The 19733-nt window shown below is 50.4% G+C and overlaps 1 protein-coding gene across 6 annotated transcripts in view; it reads left to right on the top strand.

The window, feature by feature from the left end:
- Nucleotides 1–17011, top strand: part of FARP2 (FERM, ARH/RhoGEF and pleckstrin domain protein 2) — a 75159-nt gene extending 58148 nt beyond the window's left edge. For 3 of the 6 annotated variants that reach the window (XM_082056218.1, XM_082056217.1, XM_082056222.1), the window contains exons 16-27: nt 1190–1323; nt 1946–2027; nt 3168–3405; nt 4910–5040; nt 5839–5907; nt 6302–6391; nt 6884–6966; nt 8494–8612; nt 9277–9440; nt 12739–12846; nt 14123–14274; nt 15361–17011. In XM_082056218.1, the coding sequence (XP_081912344.1) occupies nt 1190–1323; nt 1946–2027; nt 3168–3405; nt 4910–5040; nt 5839–5907; nt 6302–6391; nt 6884–6966; nt 8494–8612; nt 9277–9440; nt 12739–12846; nt 14123–14274; nt 15361–15451 (1461 nt within the window). In that variant the 3' untranslated portion in view covers nt 15452–17011. Of the gene's footprint in view, nt 1–1189; nt 1324–1945; nt 2028–3167; nt 3406–4909; nt 5041–5838; nt 5908–6301; nt 6392–6883; nt 6967–8493; nt 8613–9276; nt 9441–11058; nt 11199–12738; nt 12848–14122; nt 14275–15360 lie in introns of those variants that run through there. The other 3 variants (XM_082056219.1, XM_082056221.1, XM_082056220.1) reach the window with 3 other exon arrangements.
- The last annotated feature ends 2722 nt before the right edge of the window (nt 17012–19733 follow it).

Raw genomic sequence — 19733 nt, 5'->3', positions numbered from 1 at the left:
TGTAATTGTTAATTTGGAAAAACCTGGGATTTCTCCCATGTAACAGAAGAAGGAAGTCCTATGATAAAGCATAATCCATGGGCCGTGTGGCTGTTTCCTTCTCTGGTACATAGATCCTTGCGTGGGAAGGCAGATATCTTCTCTGCACTTCTGGTGTTAACTCCAGCAGCCACATCACATGTCATTTGGATGTTTTAGGCAAACTTTTGCTCTAAAAACTGTGATCAGGAACAGCCTGAAAATGTTTTGCATTGAGCTGCCAGCACAGTTCGTGCTCCCCGCTCTGCTGCCACTGCAGCCACTCTGGGGGGCTCCAGTCTCTGTGCCTTCAGCTTGGGAGAGCAGATGGCAATTGCAGAGAGTATTAAGGATCCATAGGGGTTCAGTCTTTTTTTTTGTCGTTTCTTTTCCTTTCCCCTCCTTTCACCCAAAGCAGACATGGGAGTCATTGTTTGGAAGGCAGCTTGAGTTTCCAAGTCTTTTTCTTTAGGAGCTTTTAGTTGATTTACTCCAGGTTTGAGCACGGTCACTGTTAGGTTCCTGTAAGCCATTGTTTTCCTTTGATCAAAGGGAAGTTTGGCTCCTTCAACGCTGTACATCTCCGGCTGAGCTGTTTGCGAGCTCAGCGAGCTCCATCTCATTCCAATTCCTCCTACAGGCCTCCCAGCACTTCTCCTAAAAGATGGGGGAACACCTGGCACCCCGGAGGATTTTTGTGCTATTCGCCTCCCTGCCAGAGAGCGGGGAACCGAAAGCAATAAAAAAAGTGCAGTATGTGACATGCAACAAGATGCCTCCAGCTACTGAATAACTTGCACAGGGCTCCAGGTGTTAAGAGCGAGCAGTTGTGTCTGCGTGGAAGGGAAAGCAGCGGTGTAACATCAGCTGCGGCAGCCGCTCGGTAATTGTCTGTAATTTAGAGCCGTTACCAACCATCTCATCATTGCATTAAGAAACATGCTTGTGCCCACAACCAATAATAAGCCTCATATTTGTAATGTTTGGCAAGGAAAAAAATTACATCTTTTCATCTTTCCCAGATTACGTCTTCCCTAAAGATTTCCCCTTCCTCCTGTTTCCCTGCGCACACACTCTCTCCTCCTCCATCGCTGCAGGAGCAGAAATTTTTATGCTAACGATTAATTTCTGAAGTGGAGAAGTTTATCATAGTTGATGATTTTCCCGGCAGTGGTTCCGCAGCGCAGTCATCAAGGAGAACGCTATGCCAGAGGGATTGATGACGTTACTCTTCTCTAACATAGACCCCATTTATGAGTTTCATCGAGGCTTTCTGAAAGAGATTGAGCAAAGGCTATCACTCTGGTAAGTGTTAATAGAACTTTTCCTACATCCACGTGTCAAAACTGTAGTTAATCTATATTAAAACTGGTATTTCTGCATAAGCAGAGTCAAGGAAAAAGTCTTTAATAAATTCAGGTTTTAAAAACGTGCTCAATACATTTTGCAAAGCCTATTTTTCAAGCACTGCCTTGAACATCATATCCTGTAGTGGAACGAGTTGCACACTGCACCAAGGTTTGTGTACTCACAGAATCATTTAGGTTGGAAAAGACGCTTAAGATAACTGAGTTGAACCTGATGTTGTCTCTCCAGCCTTGGAAAAGAGAAAGAACACAAGGTCAGAAAGATAATGTGTGTTTTTTCAACAACTTCCACTTAATGAATCTGCAGGTAAAAATCTAGGAAACACACACTTTCTTGTAGTTAAGATTATAGTTCATTTCTTGCAGCACAACTTATTTCAAAGAGCTTGGTTTTAGTCCCTTAATTTTACTAAAGCAGTCCTTAAAATACACAGATACCTGGGTAGCGTTTCTTAATGTTTATTTCTTGAGGTGCAGGGGAAGGTGGAGGGAGGACATTGAAATCTCTTGGTCTCCCATGTACTGCACTGTCTGTCTTCACCTGCTCGTGTGTGTTGCAGGGAAGGAAAAACCAACGCTCACGTGAAAGGAGATTATCAACGCATTGGAGACATCATGTTCAGGAATATGCGCACTCTAAAGGTAGATAAAGGAGTTAAATAGTGGAATCTCACGTTATAGAGTCATTTTTGCCTTTTGTCAGGGATGAGAGGCCAAGGTTTAGTATTTCCACTGAACTTGAAGTGACTTGCAAATAATTATTGTTGGTAAAAAAATTTAAAAGAAAAGATAATAAAATACTTACAGCAAGGCTTTATACCACTGTTGCTTATTTAACCACCTACATTTACCTTGAGTAAAGGTTGTTTGCTTATTGATTATTGAGCAGAAGACAAAGAAATATTATTTAATTAGCTCCACCGTCTTTCCTCTATTTGCACAACGCTCCCCTATGGAGACACTGTTTCAGAAGTTGGTTTAATTCCAAAAGAGACATATTTTTTAACTGCGGAGCAGGTTCTGAGCTGACGGCACCTCTACTGGGAGTAGAGTCCCTTCCGGAACAACCCGCCAGTGTCTTTAGTGTGTAAACCTGGCTGAGAAACCCCCTCAGCACTGGCTGTCCTGACTCGCTCACCGACAGGTGACCTCATCAGAGGCACAGGGAGCCGTGGCTGCGGTAAATGTGAATGGAGGACAACCAAGCAAATATCTTTATTTTTAATACCTTTTTAAAAATGAAGCCGTTGAAACATATAACGTTAATGCTATTTTTTCATCATCATTTATGACAATATATGCAGTTCTGGCTTATATAACCATGGTCGGAGACAAAAGCAGAGTGAGGAGAGGTGAGGGATTAACAGCACAGACTCTCAGTGCCGGTGAACCAAGAGACCTTTTATTTTGGCAAGGCACTTACCTTTATAGTTAGTAGCTGTTGTACACGTGTTTAACTTTCTGTTTTAATTGGCTTATGCCAGCTGTTCGCACGCTCAAAGATATCTTGCGATTGGTCTAATAGATCTTTCGCGTGCTCTAGCAGTTTGGCTAACACATCGTAAGTATCTTTTCTTAAACTAAAAACATTCTGATTTCTCATTCTATTTTAGTTCTATCTCTTCTTGTACTAAACCATTCTGCTTTCTTATTCTGTTTTAGTCAAGGTCATTCCAGTGACTCAAGGTAACTGTTTGCAAGACATTCCACAGAGAGGATGTTTTTTTTCCTTATTCACTGTGAAATCAATTAAAGACCATTATCGTTTGTATGGTTCAACAGGAGTTCACTAATTACCTGCAGAAACATGACGAGGTCCTGACGGAACTGGAGAAAGCAACGAAGCGCCTGAAGAAGCTGGAGATGGTTTATAAGGAGTTTGAACTGCAGAAGGTTTGCTACCTGCCCCTCAACACGTTCCTGCTCAAACCCATCCAGAGGCTGATGCACTACAAGCTGGTGCTGGGACGGCTCTGCAAGCACTACACGGCCGAGCACCGCGACTTCGCCGACTGCCGCAGTGAGTGAGCGCGCGGATGGATACACGCGGGGCACAAACCTGCTCCCCCCGCTACAGACCACATTTTGCCTGTGCCTTTTGGGGAACAACAAGCAGATACAAATTCAATGTAACTTAAATATCTGGAAAAAAACCCCACAGAATATAGCAAGTAGGTCGAGAGAGGTTCTCCTGCCCCTTTGCTCTGCCCTGGGGAGACCACACCTGGAATATTGTGTCCAGTTGTGGCCTCTCAGTTCAGGAAGGACAGGGAACTGCTGGAGAGAGTCCAGCGCAGCCACCAAGATGCTGCAGGGAGTGGAGCATCTCCCGTGGGAGGAAAGGCTGAGGGAGCTGGGGCTCTGGAGCTGGACAAGAGGAGACTGAGGGGGGACTCATTCCTGGGGATCAAGATGGAAAGGGGGAGTGTCAGGAGGATGGAGCCAGGCTCTTCTGGGTGACAACCAGTGACAGGACAAGGGGCAATGGGTGCAAACTGGAACACAGGAGGTTCCGCTTGAATATGAGAAGCAACTTGTTGGGGGTGAGGGTGGCAGAGCCTGGCCCAGGCTGCCCAGGGAGGTTGTGGAGTCTCCTTCTCTGCAGACATTCCAACCCGCCTGGACACCTTCCTGTGTAACCTCATCTGGGTGTTCCTGCTCCATGGGGGGATTGCACTGGATGAGCTTTCCAGGGCCCTTCAACCCCTGACACTCTGGGATTCTGTGGAGTAGAACAGCAGAAAGCATGCAGGAGGCAGCTTAGTTAAAAAAAAAAAAAAAAAGAAACAAACAAAATACAGTTTAGCTTATGTTTTAAAATTAACTTTGTTTTTCTTTGAGGTTTTTGGTACCAGGTTTCATTACTGTCCCGCTGTGCTCTGGTGTGGGGCTCGTAGACTTTCTGCAATAGCTAGAAATGGTCTTTACTGCTCATTTAGAAGATGCAGAAGATGTAGACTGTTAGGTGTAGACTGTTCTCTGCATTGATTGAATACTTTTTGTGGCACTCCAGAAAGTGTTTTTCTCATGGTAATCCTGATGGATCTTAATGTTTCAGCCAAAGCTGAAAAATTAGTCCTTTTCTTGTCTTCTTTTTCAGTGGGGAAAAAAGTAAGTTTTTTAGGAACTCTTCATTATTTACAAAATATGTCAAAAAATAATTGCTTTGTAGCACCAAAAGCTTGCATAGTAAATTCCATTCATTTATAAAGTAATCTTTGGTACAAATAGTTGGCTTTAATTTTTTAATTTGCTTTTGGCTGTGTAGTAAAATACTTCCTATATGCAGAAAAGCTGAGATAAGCAATAATCTCCCGGAGCACGGGCAGTGCTATGAAGTTGGCTGGTGGTCTCCATTTTGCCCTTGGGTAGCTACAGAACATCCTTTACCAAGCTGTTGTTGGGTGCTGGCCGTAGGTCCCTCCCGGCTGCGCTGCTCTGTCCTGCTCTCTGGCTGCGGTTCTGCAGGGACGTTAGCGGTGGGCTCGCTCTGTGCCCTCACCCGCAGTGCCGTTTCCCTGCAGGTGCGCTCAGGGAGGTCACCGAAATGACGGCTCAGCTGCAGCACAGTCTCATCCGCCTGGAGAACTTCCAGAAGCTGAGCGAGCTGCAGCACGACCTCATTGGGATAGAAAACCTCACAGCACCCGGCAGGGTAAGTACCTTTGCTTTTAGAGCATTTCTTGTTTTGATTACCAAGGAGGTGCCTTTCAACCATGTATAATATTTACCTCTGTGTTTTATGGAGCAACTGTAAAGGCTTTGTAGAATTGTCTTCATAGTAGGTCCCATGGATGTCTTGGTGATGTCCTACAGAACAGATCAAAAATGCTTCTGCTTAGACTCTGGCTACAGTCTAATGCTTCGAGTACCGCAGAGGCCAGTGTGCGGGGCCGCAGGGCTGTGTTCACGTGGGAGGCGGTTTGCCATGTCCTCGGTAGGAAATCACGGCCAGCTCTGCTCACATCTCCGGTGCAACCTCTGTCTGTGGACAGAGCGGGGAACAGAGCGACGGCGAGAGCTGCGCCACTGGGCAAAACTGGCAGAGATGACTGTTTTTCTGGGAGGTTGTTTAGTTCCTGCTTGGTTTTTTGTTTCTTTGTTTTCGATAGATATACTGAGCATAAGTGCAGGAGCATCGCATATGCTTGTGGGATGCTATGGCATCACTACGGTGGGATGTAAGTGCAATAGGTGAACTGCTGGTGTCCAGCAGGAACTCTGCTCCTTTTCCTTCTCTTCCTTCGCTGATTTAAATGCTGGCTGCAGCAAGGAGCTGATTCAGGTGACAAAACAGGAGGAAAGTTGTCATCTGCAGTTCAACAAATCTGTTAGCAATCATTGCTGGGCACCAATCAACATCTGTATACTCTGGGATGAAAAAAAAACAACCATTAAAATTCTCTGTGATTGGAAAAGACCGAGCTTTGCCTGACTTTGTTTTGTGCTGCAGGAGTTCATCCGGGAAGGCTGCTTGTACAAGCTCACTAAGAAGGGTCTGCAGCAGCGGATGTTCTTCCTGGTGGGTGTTCCTTCTGCTTTTCATAAACCCAAAGTCTTCAAGATGAAGTTGTTGTGAAAGTATGTTTTCTACTTGTGATGAAAATCAGTAATTATAACTGAAAAGTCACTCTGAGGGAATTTTAGATAGAGGGTGACCGTGACAATACACTCTCTTTAGCTTGTTTCCTTAATGACATGTAGTTTAAACAGGATATTAAAAAATAATTGCCTCTTTTGTAAGTAAACGAAAGAGTGGTTTTAAGGAAAGTAGGTCAAATTGGTTGAGAAATGGCATTTTTTTCCCTGCATGTACAATGGCCTTTAAACAACAGATTTTAGAAACTATGTCAGAAAACACTTGGGTCTACCTGCTATCTTGGGAATGTTGATTGTGTTCTTCCTGCCTTTCGCAGTTCTCAGATATGTTGCTGTACACGAGCAAAGGGGTTACAGGGACAAATCAATTCAAAATTCATGGTCATCTTCCTCTGCACGGCATGTTGGTAAGTGGTTCCCAGTTGCATCCCAGCGTAAAGGAAATGGCTTTGCCTGAAGGCAGGTTGAGGCAATTCCTTCAGGGCACAAGGACCCAACGTGTGGCCGCTCCGGGGCAGTGACAGCCTGGCGGAGGATCAGTCCTGCTGCCTCCCCACCCCTGTTCTAACAGGACTGTTCTTTCTGTCTTTGGTTTGCAGCTGATAGTGCTTGACCCACCGGTAAGTTACCAGCTGTATCCTGCTCAGAACCCTCCTTTTCCTGCCCTGCTGGATGTGGTGCTGTGCTGCTAGGCGTGCGGCCGTAGAAACGCACAGTATAGATTATTGTATAGAGCAAACATAGACTTGAAGTAGGTGGTATTCCTAAAAGAGCAGCTGTTTTGTACTTAACTGCCACCGTGTTGTAATTGCATCGCGACTCAAATTCCCAGCCAGCCGAGGAGGACAGATTTAGTGGTTTTCAGTCGCTGTAGTGATGAGAAAAACCTGTTTCCGCAGGTGGAGGAGAGTGAGAACGAATGGGCTGTCCCACACTGCTTCACCATCTATTCAGCACAAAAAACCATCGTGGTGGCAGCAAGGTAATATTAATTTTCCTCAGTTGCTGGTAGGTGTAATAGATTATCTCCAAAGAGTTCCTGTTAGATTGTGTGGTTGCAGAGCCAGGGGAGTGTTTCATGCGCCCTCTGGAAAGCGTCAAAACAAACACGAGACACTTCGCAGCTCCTTTATCGGGGTTGTATTTTGGGAAGGAGCAGTTTATCTCACTGAAGCCTGTGTTGTTAAGCACACAGCAGCAGCAATAATGTGGCCATTGTATTGTTTTCTAGTTAGCTGAGCCGCCAATGTCACCGCCATGAAGCAGGAGACAAAACAAAATGTAAACATCCAAATCTTTGAGATGCAAAAAGCATTAAAATCCAGAACATGCAAACGTGTGTCAGAAGGGGAGAGTTCCTGCATGGATCTCATGGGAGGAGAAAAATTAAAGGGCGGCTTGGAGAAAAAACTGATTTCTTTTCTGTGTAATGTGTCCCTGTGCAGCGAGTTTGGCGTTTGTTGTTGTGGGGGTTTGGTGGGGGGGTTGTATGGTTGGTTGGTTTGGGTTTTTGCTTGTTTTGTTTGTTTGTGGGAAGGGAGAAACTTGGATTGAGATAAACACAGTTTAATAAAATTACAAAATACTAATACAGTACTAGTAAATATGTGTATAAAACAGAAATAAAAGGTGCTCAAGACAACCCCCCATGAACTTCATCCACGAGCAGCCGGTCCCAGGAAGCAGCACCTGGTCCTCATCCCAAAGAGAGGACAAAAGGAAAAAGGCAGAAGGGCTCTGAGGCCTCTGGAAAATGGCAAAAAGCCAAACTAAATGTCCTGCACCAAAACTCCCCCGGCCCCGGCAACAAGAAAACGAGCAAAGGAAAGAAACAACACATGCGAGAGAAAGTGCCCAAGAACCAGAGCAAGAGCGAGAACACCCGAGAGAGAGAGAGAGATCCCCCCACCTCCTTAAATAATTGGCATGAGGCTAATGGGCTGGAATACTCGTACTGCTCAGTCTGTGTGTCAGTCCAGCTCTGTCCGTCCATCCCCTTCCTCGCTGCCTCACACCTGCGGGCAGAGCTCAGAGTGGCCTTGGCTCTCAGAGCAGAGCAATTACAAACATGAACCAAGTGCTGGGGTATTATCTCTTGTTCTCACACTAAGTCTGAACAATGACCGTGCTAGCTATGAAAAAGAAAGCGTTCTAACTGCACAAAGCAGATTAACTCATTTTCTGTCAAACCAGCACAGAGGCGAATCCCAGATCCCTTTCCGGATGCGCCGTCTTTCAGGTGGCCTTTCATCCTTTGAAAAAATAATTTCCAGTACGGTCATACCACCCATCTCCAAAATGTTTTTATGAGGGAAAACGCAATTTGATGTTTGAAATTCCCCATCAGCTGTGACGCTTTCTGTATGAAGAACAGCGATGGCCTAGACCACGTAATTCCTCTGCTGAGCCCGACAGCTCCCGAGGGCGATGCCACGTGCCCTTCTCTTTGCTGTCAATTCCAAGTTTTTAGGGGTTATTTTAGTCTCTGTTTGCACTGCTTGTCTTGCAGTACCCGCCTAGAGATGGGCAAGTGGATGGAGGACCTCAACGTGGCAATTGAAATGGCCAAGAAATCTACTGAGAAATCTGACATGCTGCTGGAAAACTCAGTGTGCAACCGCTCCAACAGTAAGTGCTGTTCCCTGCCGTCCTGAAGAGCGTCGCTTCTCCTGTCCTTTTTATTTTTCCTTTTGTGAATTTGCTGACGTAAATGGAGTATTTTTATAATTCCTATGGTAATGGAAAGTTATTGTGCTTTTGGTTTGTTTTCCTAGACTGGAGTTTCCAGTTGCTTTGGATGCGGCAGAGATGTTCCAGTTGCAGAACTGTTCATCTTATAAAGTCCTTATTCATTTCCTACATAGATTTTTTCTCAATTTCACCATGCAGTGTATTTTCTTGTCCAGAAATTTGGTGTCTTTGGAGATCCACAAGTTCTTTTATAGCCCAGCATTCTCGTGCCTGTCTTCGGTGGTTTTATGGATGTGTGAAACTTGTAGTATCCCTCCTTGGAGCATTTCTTCCTATTCCTCACCAAGAATCGACTGAAGCTGAAGTGTGGGGATTTTGGTTTGTTTTACCCAGAACTGGGCCAGCTGCCCCGAGCAGAGCAGAGTACTGACAGCCACAGTCTGCTCCGAGCGGCCTTGGGGAGCTGTCTAACAAATCCAAGTTGACGTGTTTTAAAACGGGACCATTGCAAGAGACGACAGTTTTCCTCAGGAATCCCTGCTTCTCTTGCTCTTTGCGTTGCACACTTTTCTTAAACCGCTGCCGAATTCTCCTCCCCCAGGATCCTCTGATGAGGTCTCTCTAGAACAGGAGTCCGAAGATGACATACACTCTTCTCGTAGCTCCCTGGACAGGCAGAGCCACCACCGTGCCAACACCACCATGCACGTGTGCTGGTACCGCAACACCAGCGTCTCCATGACTGACCACAGTGTGGCTGTCGAGGTACCGGGCGCAGCTCTCGCCTCTCGCTCTGTCCCTCCCGGCTCGCTCAGCCACCCCTCGGCCTCCATCTCCCCCGGGAGGGCACGGGCGCTGCATGTCTGCCTGTGCATGTCTGTGTGTCCGCATGCATGTCCTGGCAGCGGGGCTTGGCTTTGGCAGAGGCGCTGGAGGAGGGAGACCTTAAAGGAAGCCCGTGATATCCTCGGACTGAGTTGTTTCTGGGTCTCTTTAGCTTGGAGGAGACTGAGGGGTGACTCATTCCTGGGGATCAATATGGAAAGGGGGAGTGTCAGGAGGATGGAGCCAGGCTCTTCTGGGTGACAACCAGTGACAGGACAAGGGGCAATGGGTGCAAACTGAAACACAGGAGGTTCCACTTAAAGAGGAGAAGAAACTTGTTCCTGGTGAGGGTGGCAGAGCCTGGCCCAGGCTGCCCAGGGAGGTTGTGGAGTCTCCTTCTCTGCAGACATTCCAACCCGCCTGGACACCTTCCTGTGTAACCTCATCTGGGTGTTCCTGCTCCATGGGGGGATTGCACTGGATGAGCTTTCCAGGGCCCTTCGACCCCTGACATTCTGGGATTCCTCTGGGTTTCAGCAGCCTCACTGGAGGATAAATTAGATATCCGTGATGTTTTCCTTTAGAGAATTACCTCTGCTGTGCTGGAGTCTGGCTAGCTACTCTACTGCACCTAGAATTACGAAGAGCGTGTTAAGCTCCGCGGGAACACGACTCTTGTGTGCCCTTCCCTTGCTGGCAGGGCAAGCAGCAGACATTAGGAAGTGCCGTTCTGGGGCACTGGTGTGTCGTACTGAACAGGGGCTTATTAGGTGTCCCCTGAGCTGCTCCTACCTTGGGTCTCACCGCTCAGCATGGCTTGATGCAGCACTGGTGGCACATTTTGGTACTGAATGCTGCAGATTTCGAGACAGCTGTCCGTTGAGCGCTCCTCACACACAGCGCTGCTTGCAGCAGCACTGCGGTTTGACTTCAGGCGACAGCTTGGCAAGGTCAGGTGGGTAGGATACCTCCTTGGAGGCTGGGATGCTTTGAAGACTTTCAGAAGTGGGGAGGACCATAAATACCGAGAGGAGAACAACGAGGTCACTAACTAGACAAACAGCAATGGGGTGGAGTGCTGCACCTCTGTGTTTGTACCCTCCTGCCTTCCCTCCCTTGCTCTTAAGGCACTTTTTGTTTGATGGAGAGAGTTAAGAGTTGGGCACTGAAGCTCCTGGGTTTCCCTGATGTAAAGCCCGTATCGATCATCTCAGTAAAGGGCGCCCTATAGATGGCACCCTGGCTTACAGTCCAGATGTTGGGCACTTTAGCTGGCAAAGAAAGTGGTTTCTATCAGAGGGACAAGCCTCCTTTTCCCTGCTGGTAACTGTGTGAAAGGCACCATCTTCTGTACGCGGATACTGAGGCCTCCCTGCGCCACGGTCTGGGACTAAACATCTGAGTTCTTGCAGCTCCCTCTCACTTTGGTCTGTTCCATGTTCTAATACTGTATTTTTTTTTTCACAATCCATTTTCCTTTAACAGACGCCTTTCTTGCATCACTTCTCTTATCCTAATATTCCATTGTTCTCTTTCTCTCCCCCTTTTCTCTGCTCAGTTTTCTGCTCTCTTGCTGTTTCTCCAGAGCTTCCTCCTCGCTATTTGCTGGGCCAGGCCCAACGGCCCAACACAGCCACCCATGTTTGTTGGTACCGGAACCAGAGCCTGTCCCTGTCTGATTACCTGTGCATGATCCAGGTAAAAATGCCTCTTGAGCTGTGCTGGTGGGGAGGAGCATTGGGATGCCCAGGAAAGTGTAGAGTCTTGAATCTGGGCAGGAACAACCCCAGGTTCCAGTGTAAGTTGGGGAACGAGCTGTTGGAGAGCAGTGTAGGGGAAAGGGACCTGGGGGTCCTGGGGACAGCAGGGTGACCATGAGTCAGCACTGGGCCCTTGTGGCCAGGAAGCCAATGGTACCTGGGGTGGGTTAGAAGGGGGTGGTCAGTAGGTCAGAGAGGTTCTCCTTCCCCTCTGCTCTGCCCTGGGGAGACCACACCTGGAATATTGTGTCCAGTTGTGGCCCCTCAGTTCCAGCAGGACAGAGAACTGCTGGAGAGAGTCCAGCGTAGGGCAACAAAGATGCTGAAGGGAGTGGAGCATCTCCCGTGTGAGGAAAGGCTGAGGGAGCTGGGGCTCTGGAGCTGGACAAGAGGAGACTGAGGGGGGACTCATTCCTGGGGATCAAGATGGAAAGGGGGAGTGTCAGGAGGATGGAGCCAGGCTCTTCTCGGTGACAACTAGTGATAGGACAAGGGGCAGTGGGTGCAAACTGGAACACAGGAGGTTCCACTGAAATACGGGAAGAAACTTGTTCCTGGTGAGGGTGGCAGAGCCTGGCCCAGGCTGCCGAGGGAGGTTGTGGAGTCTCCTTCTCTGCAGACATTCCAACCCGCCTGGACACCTTCCTGTGTAACCTCATCTGGGTGTTCCTGCTCCATGGGGGGATTGCACTGGATGAGCTTTCCAGGGCCCTTTCAGCCCCTGACGTTCTGTGACTCTGTGACAGCGCAGTGCTGCTCACTGTGCCACTGCCCCACCTGCGCTGGCACGGGGATGCCTTGAGACAGGATACCTGCCTATTTCTGCTTCCCAAAATGGTTCTCTGTGTAATTCTGCTGTGTATCCTGCTTTTTCCTCTAATTATAAAACTCGTTTGCTCTCACTCCGTGCCGTAGGTTTCTTTATCCCGCTGCACAAGCTCTGAGCGCCTTTGGCCCCGAGGCAGTGATGTTCAGCTTCCCCGCAGCCTGCTTGCCGTGCTGGGCTTGGCTTTGCGTAGCTGCCACGTGGAGCTTGGCACAACTCTGGCACCCTTGGTTTCCTCTTCTGCTTTATTTTCCATCTCGCACAGTGTGTTCTACCTGGGTTTTCTGCCTGTGACAAAATGTGGCTAAAGGGTTGGACGCCCTGGGGGCTGTCACTGTTCCCCTGACCACGGGCTGCAAGAGGAGAGCGGTTGCTGCAGGGATGGGCCGGTGCAGCACCCTCCTGTGCGCTGCCTAACGCTGCCTGCACTGCGGCCAGCGCTTACTCGTAAAGGCAGACCTGCCCTTAGTGGAGAAAAATTACTGATTTGTTCATCAGAAGATAGCTGTGAGTTAGTGAACTGAAGATCCAAAGTCACTCAGTCACCATGTGAAATATCTGGAAGGTCTTTTGCAGCAGGGGAGCAAGGGCTGGTTTAATCTGCGGCAGTGACCGGGGGTCTCACCGGAGTTTTCTTTTCATTCTGTGCTAGAACCAGCTCTCTGGATACTTGCTGAGGAAGTTCAAGAACAGCAACGGCTGGCAGAAACTGTGGGTCGTCTTCACCAACTTCTGCTTGTTCTTCCACAAAACGCACCAGGTGGGCGAACGCGGCTGCGGGGCTGCGGTTGGGGGTCAGGGCACCCGGGAGCCCTGGGGTTCTGTGGCTCGGTGCTGCGTGGGGGAGAGTGGGACAGGAGGGCATTTGAAGCTGGTCTCTCTAAGGCTGCGGGACCTTCTTGCAGAATTTAATCAGCGTTTTCAGTTCTGTTAATGGTGCTGACCTTGTGGTAAGGGGGAAAATGTCTCCTCGGTCAGTGACTGCTGGAGGGGAGGCAATTGGCAGCCTGTGCTGGGTCCCTGCTCAGTCCCTGCTCAGTCACTGCTCAGTCCCTGCTCGTCTCTGCTCAGTCCCTGCTCAATCTCTGCTCAGTCCCCGTTCAGTCCCTGCTCATCTCTGCTCAGTCCCTGCTCGTCCCTGCTCAATCTCTGCTCAATCTCTGCTCAGTCCCTGTTCAGTCCCCACTCAGTCCCCGTTCAGTCCCCGCTCATTTCTGCTCAGTCCCTGCTCGTCTCTGCTCTATCTCTGCTCAGTCCCTGCTCATCTCTGCTCAGTCCCCGTTCAGTCCCTGCTCATCTCTGCTCAGTCCCTGTTCAGTCCCTGTTCATCTCTGCTCAGTCCCTGCTCAGTCTCTGCTCAATCTCTGCTCAGTCCCTGTTCAGTCCCTGCTCATCTCTGCTCAGTCCCCGCTCAGTCCCCGTTCGGTCCCTGTTTGGTCCCTGCTCGTCTCTGCTCAATCTCTGCTCAGTCCCTGCTCGTCCCCGTTCAGTCCCCGTTCAGTCCCCGCTCATCTCTGCTCAATCTCTGCTCAATCTCTGCTCAGTTCTCTCCCTGCTGGGCATGGGCAACAGGGATTTTTCTGCCCATGGTGCATTCGGTGCCTGCTGGGTAATGAATTCTGCTGCAGTGCAACCCATAACTTTGAATCTTTTTAACCCAATAAACCTTGTTTATTTCTTCAGGCTTCTTGCCTTGAGTGCATGTTTCTTTTGGGAGGGTGTTTTAACTTTCGTGTTGGATCTGTGCTTGGAATTACAGAGAGGGGATGTGGAGGGGGAAGAGGGGAGCCCGCGGAGGCAGTGACAGGCGAGGGAACAGAAGCAAATAGCTCTGTAAAAACACTGAAAGGAGTTGGGGAAGGGTTTTGTTATCAGCTATTGGAGGCTTCGCAGAACATAAAGGCCACTCCTCCTCCCGTTCTCTCCTACCAAATCCACCAAGCCCTGGGCTGTGTGGTACAGAGCAGTGAGCGCGCGTTGGGCGAGCGCTGAGGCCGGGCGGCCCCACTCAGCGCCGGGCTCTGCGGCTCTTGCAGGACGATTTTCCCCTGGCCAGCCTCCCGCTGCTGGGCTACGCGGTCAGCTCCCCTGCCGAGGCCGACGGCATCCACAAGGATTACGTCTTCAAGCTGCAGTTCAAGTCCCATGTGTATTTCTTCAGGGCTGAGAGCAAATACACCTTTGAGAGGTAATCTTCTGTTTTCTCTATCTGTCTTGGTATATAACGCACTGTTAACTCACTGATTGGTCACCCAGAGCCCTCCCTTGGACTGCCTCATAGTCTGAGTGACCTTATGACGTTCCCTCCTCTTCCTCATGGCCGTGGCTGGGGATCCGTCCTCTCCAGAGCCGTCCTGGTGGGGCAGAGCTGGTGGCTGCACCGCGAGCTGGAGGCTCCGGAGCCAGGCGGGTTCCCTGGAGCTGGGGGCAGTGCAGTGGGGCTGGGGGACGCTCAGCCCCACCAGGTCCTGGGACTCACCTTTCTAAGTTAGAGTTCTGGTGAGAATACGGTTGGTTTGGTTTTGTTTTCCCCTCTCGATCTCTGGAAAAGGGAGTTCTAACGCAAGGCTGAGAGCAACAAGTGCAACACTGCTTTTCACTTTCCTGCTTTCTCTACGGTTACGTTTAGCAGCGCTGTCAGGGGCTTCAACACATGGTCCAAAGTGAATTGTGTTTCAAATGCATCACATCCTGAACTCTGCCGTTGGAAGTGCTTGCGCTGTGTTCTGCTGCGCAGGGCAGTGTTGCTTGTTTTGGAGTGTGGTTTTATTGAGGTGCCCGCGCTCCCGTGTCCTCGGGCGGCGACTGCAGAGCTGGGAGCGCACGGACCAGCTCCTGGGGAGTAGTTGTGCTCCTCAATCCCCTGGGCTCGTGCTGACTTCAAGGAAAAAGGTGTCTAATCCGCAATGGATGTTTGTCTTGCTTTTTTCCTTCTTCCTTTGCTTTCTTCCATATGATCAAGTTTATTACATAATTTCTTGTAAGAAAAGCAATCCATCGACTAAGGAAAATTTTTGTCAGCCTGTCCTCCTTGGTGAACACGTTCTGTACACGTACAGGAGAACAGAGCAGCTGTCACTTGGACAGGCAGCCGTTTCCCGCGGTGTATGTACCACATCTCAAGCTGCTCATTTGCAGAATTAGTTTCCTAAAAGAAAGGTAGAGGATGGATGTGTTGGGAGGTTTGGTGGGGGGAGTGCAGCTCATAACCGAAGGACAAGATGGTGCGTCTGTGGGTGAGGGGTCGAGTGTTTATCCTGTGTGTTGTTGCCAGGTGGATGGAGGTGATCAAGAGAGCCACCAGCTCTCCGGCCAGGTCCAGCCTGCAGCTGCCAAAGGACGACAAGGACAGTCACAGCGACTGAACCGGCAGAGCTGGGTCTCTGTCGACATCCGCGGAAGAGGCAGGTGGAACCAGGAGTCTCTGGACTTGATAAAGCAAAGAACCAGGAAGCTCATTTCCACCTGAATGGAGATGGGAGCGAGGGAGTTGCACCCGGGGATCACATCCATTCGCAGCGCTATGGAGGGTCAGGTCTGTTCCAGCTCAACCTACTTAGGGAGAACCTAACAACCGCAGAGATCCGCTGTGCACACATCGCGGAAGGTTTATGTTCCAGTTGTACCTGTACAGTAACACCCTTTTGCTTGCCCTGAAGGCAAATGCCACCTCGTTTTTACATTTTACCGGATGGTCAGCATATACGGGAGAAAAATAGCAGCTGTCTGGTGTGACGGGCTCTCAGCTGCTGTGCCAGGGCTCGCTGCCGCTCGGCCGCTCTCCCGCCGCTCGGCGCGGCCGCCACGTCGCTGCCGTTAACGTCCTGCTGGCACCATCGGCTTCGACCAGCGGGACCCACAGACGTACTGGCTTAAACACCATTCAGTTTGAACTGAAACTGCAGCTCTCCTAGAACAACTGCTCCTCAGAAATGCCGTGGGACGCTCTGCTAAGCTGTGGAGGTTTCGCTGTATGTGGGTTGGTACAGGTAGGGTGTGTGGTTTTTTCTCAGAACTCAGCTACAGCACGTGCGAGAGGGTCGGTCGCTATTCTCATATCACAGCTCCAGAGTTTCTGTATCCTGTAGTAGGCGTTACTTAAGGCATGGGATGGCAAACGCGTTCTCCACCCCTACGTGGGTGATGTTCTCAAGGCATTAAGGCAATACAGGAGAACAAACTTCTCTGAAAGTCACTGTTCCTTTTGCTCGTATCACGCAAAGACTTCTGAAAATCCCTATTCTTTAAATTTGGGGTGGGATCCATCTTCTGTTTCTCATGAAGGTGTAAAAGTCACTGGATTCCAGATGGAGCGTTACTCTGTGGACTCCATTAAATCTCTGCATTAAATCCAAAATCACTGCAGTTCGTTCTGTTTCTCTCAAGCTGTCACCTTTGGTTCCCGCGGAAGGACGGCGGCCCTAAGCTGAGCCCTGCACAGGCTGGTGGACACGGCTCGGGCGGCTCTAGGGACTCTGCTTTCATATTAGATAGAAAAGTGTTTGTGTACTAGGAGAAGGAACAATGAAGTGGTGTAGCGGAAGAAAAAGGCAAGTGCTGCATGTAGTGAGGACGGGCAGCGTGGAGACCCCGGGAACGCGGGAGGCGCCGCGACCAGCGCGTGCATCCCCGGGCCGGATCGGGTGCTGGTCCAGAGCACGCGCGGGGTGAGCACGGAGGGACGTCCAGGGACATTGTCCAGACCGCTCGCTTGGCCTTCGCGTCACAGAGGAGACGAGTGACTGCAGATCCAGCCTTCACTACCACTGGCACAATGACCGGTGCCCCAGCCAAGTTAAATGTACTTAATTTATTAGTGATGTCATTTTTTTTTTTTAAATTGTAGGTATACACATGTAGATTGACTACATCATGTTATAACACAGCTGCATATGACTGTTGAAAGTAAATAGCATCTTGGTGTAAAACTATCTCAGCCTCTTATTCCTGAGCCCGCCATCCCATCCGCAGAAGGTGGACGCGTCTGCACAGAAGCGTCGCTTTTCCTCAGAACGGAGAGGTTGGTTAATGGGTCTTTGTGTCCCATGGTTTTCCTGGACACGTGGCACACAGATCAGTGCGAAGTCGCGCGTGGGGGAGCACGTTCCCCGTGGCGCGGGCGCGGGGTCCCCGCAGAGCCGCGGTGTTTGTGGAAGGGCTGCGCGCCAGCTCTGGCACCTGTTCCAAATGCCAGGCCGGGCAATGGCCGGGGGAGCAGGAGGAACGTGTGTTTCTGTGAGCACAGCGTTTTCCGCCTGGGCTGTAAGAGCCTCGTATTTGGCCCTGGGGGTTTTAATTATTTGTCCTTCGCTAGCTGACAGAGATAGTTTGTTCTCTTAACATCAGCTAGACTTGTCTAAATTGCCTCCATCAATCAGCTGCGCTAAAGATCAGACCGAGACATCCCAGGTGTTGCGGAAGGAAGGTACGAACAGCGGCGCAGAGGCCGGGCTGGTGTTCGCTCCCCTGCAGGCTCCATCTCCTGTCACAGGAGCTCTGCTTCAGCCTTCAGTGCCTCTGACATTTCGCACCACGATCACAGAGCACAGTGGAAGGGCACAATGTGACGGTGTCAGCCCACGGCTGATCCATTCTGTGTGAGCGCCTGCGCTGTTTGTCTTCCCGTCAGCTCCGTGCAGGCAGCGCTGTGAACTCCTGCCTGCGGGGTTTTGGGCAGCGGAGGAGCGGAGGATCATGGAGCTGGCACCAGCTCAGCCTGCAGCTCCGTGTTTCCCCTCGGGAACATGCGTGTGCCAGTGGCAGCGGCTGCCGTGGGCCTGAGGAAAGGTCCTTTGCTGCGCCTTCCCCACCACCTACCAAAGCACAGGACCAGGCGGTTCCAGAAAGCCGAGCACCCAGCAGGCAAGGCCAGAGCCAGCTTGGTTAAGCAGGGATCTTGTTCTTGAAATAAGACAAAGACAGCGGGTCAGCGGAGGCGAGGTTGGGCCCCGTGGGAGCGCTGCGGCCACGCTGCTCACCACGGGAGGCAGGAAATTTGTGCCCCAAGGCTCAATTAGAATTGAAGCTGCCAGTACTGTGAGGGACAATACAAAAGGCTTTTTAAAAATACGTTGATGGCAAAAGGCAAACTAGAAATAACAGATTGGCCCATTACTCGATGACCATGGTTACCTTATTAACACAGACAAAGCTGAGACATTTAATGCTTTCTTCGCCTTGGTCTTCAACACCGAAGATGAGCTTGAGGGCCCCCATGCCCTGGGTTAGAAAACCACAGCTGCGAGAACAATACACTCCCAATCAATCCGGAATTCGTTTGAGATTCGCTGCTCCAGCACGAGCCCTGCAGGGCGGTGGGGCCTGATGCTGTATCATGGGTGCTTAGAGCCGGCTGGTGTCCTACTGAGACCCCTCTGTGATTTTTCAGCACTGCTGGGACTCTGGAGAGGTCCCAAGGACACGAGGCTGGCAAATGTCCCCATCTACAAAGAAGGGCAACTGGGATGACCCTGGCAACTCCAGGCCTCTCAGCAGCGCTGCTGTTCCTGGCAAATCAGGGAGGAGATGCTGGGAGTTACTGAAAAACATCCGAATGACAACACAGTCATTGGTCCCAGTCTTGCTTAACAAACTCAATTTTGTTCTATGACCAGGTCACCCACCTTTTGGATTTCAGTAAAGCTTTGACACTGTCTCTCACAGTCTCCTCTGGACAAGATGTGCAGCACAGCTGGATAAACACAATGCAGCGGGTGAGCAACTGGCTGACGGGCCGGGCTCAAAGGGTCCAGTAAATGGGGTTATGGATGTTGGGCTGGGGACCAGTCCCTTGCAGATTCCACAGGGACCCATCTTAGGGCCAGCGCTCTTCAATGTCTTTATAAATGACTTGAACACAGACCATGAGGGATTGCTTAGTAAGTTTGCTGACACAAAATCTGGGGAGCTGTCGACAGGAAGGCAGAGAGGCCCTGCAGAGGGGTCTGGGCAAACTGGAGACCTGGGACACGGGAACGCTGGCTGTACAGACAGACTGGGGACGAGGTGCTGGAGAGCAGCTCTGCAGAGGGGGCTGGGGCTTCTGGTCAATGGCAAGTTGGACATGAGCCACCAGTGTCCCTGGAGCCAAGAGGGCCCCGTGTCCTGGTGCACCCAGCACAGCACGGCCAGCCGGGCGGGGGGGGGATTGTCCTGCTCTGCTCTGCCTGGGGTGGCGTCACCTGGAGCATTCGCTGTGTGCAGGGCTGGGACACAGGAGAAAAAAGGTATTAACCTACTGGAGAGTGTCCAGAGGAGGCCACGGAGTCATTGAAGGGTTTGGAGGGGAAGCCGTGTGAGCAGCGGCTGAGCCCCTGGGTTTGTTCAGCTGGAGCAGAGCAGACTGACTGAGCGCAGAGCTCATGGGCTGCAGGTTCAGCAGGAGCAGGAGGGGCAGGGTGAGCTCTGCTCGGTGACAGTGACAGAGCCCAGGGAACGGCAGAAGACGTGCCAGGGAGGGTCAGTGGGACATGAGGAAAAGGTTCTTCACCCAGAGCTGCTGGACACTGAACGGGCTCCCCAGGGAGGTGTCACAGCCCCAACCTGACAGTGTTCAAGAAGAGACTGGACACCGTGCTCAGACACACGGGGTGACCTGTGGGGTTGTCATTGCAGGGACAGGAGTTGGACTCAATTCTCACATGGAGA

Source organism: Streptopelia decaocto (assembly GCF_964273445.1).
Source record: "Streptopelia decaocto genome assembly, chromosome: 6".
Lineage (NCBI taxonomy): Eukaryota > Metazoa > Chordata > Aves > Columbiformes > Columbidae > Streptopelia > Streptopelia decaocto.
Note: the sequence above shows the minus strand (reverse complement) of the source record. Positions and strands in the feature narration are given on the sequence as shown.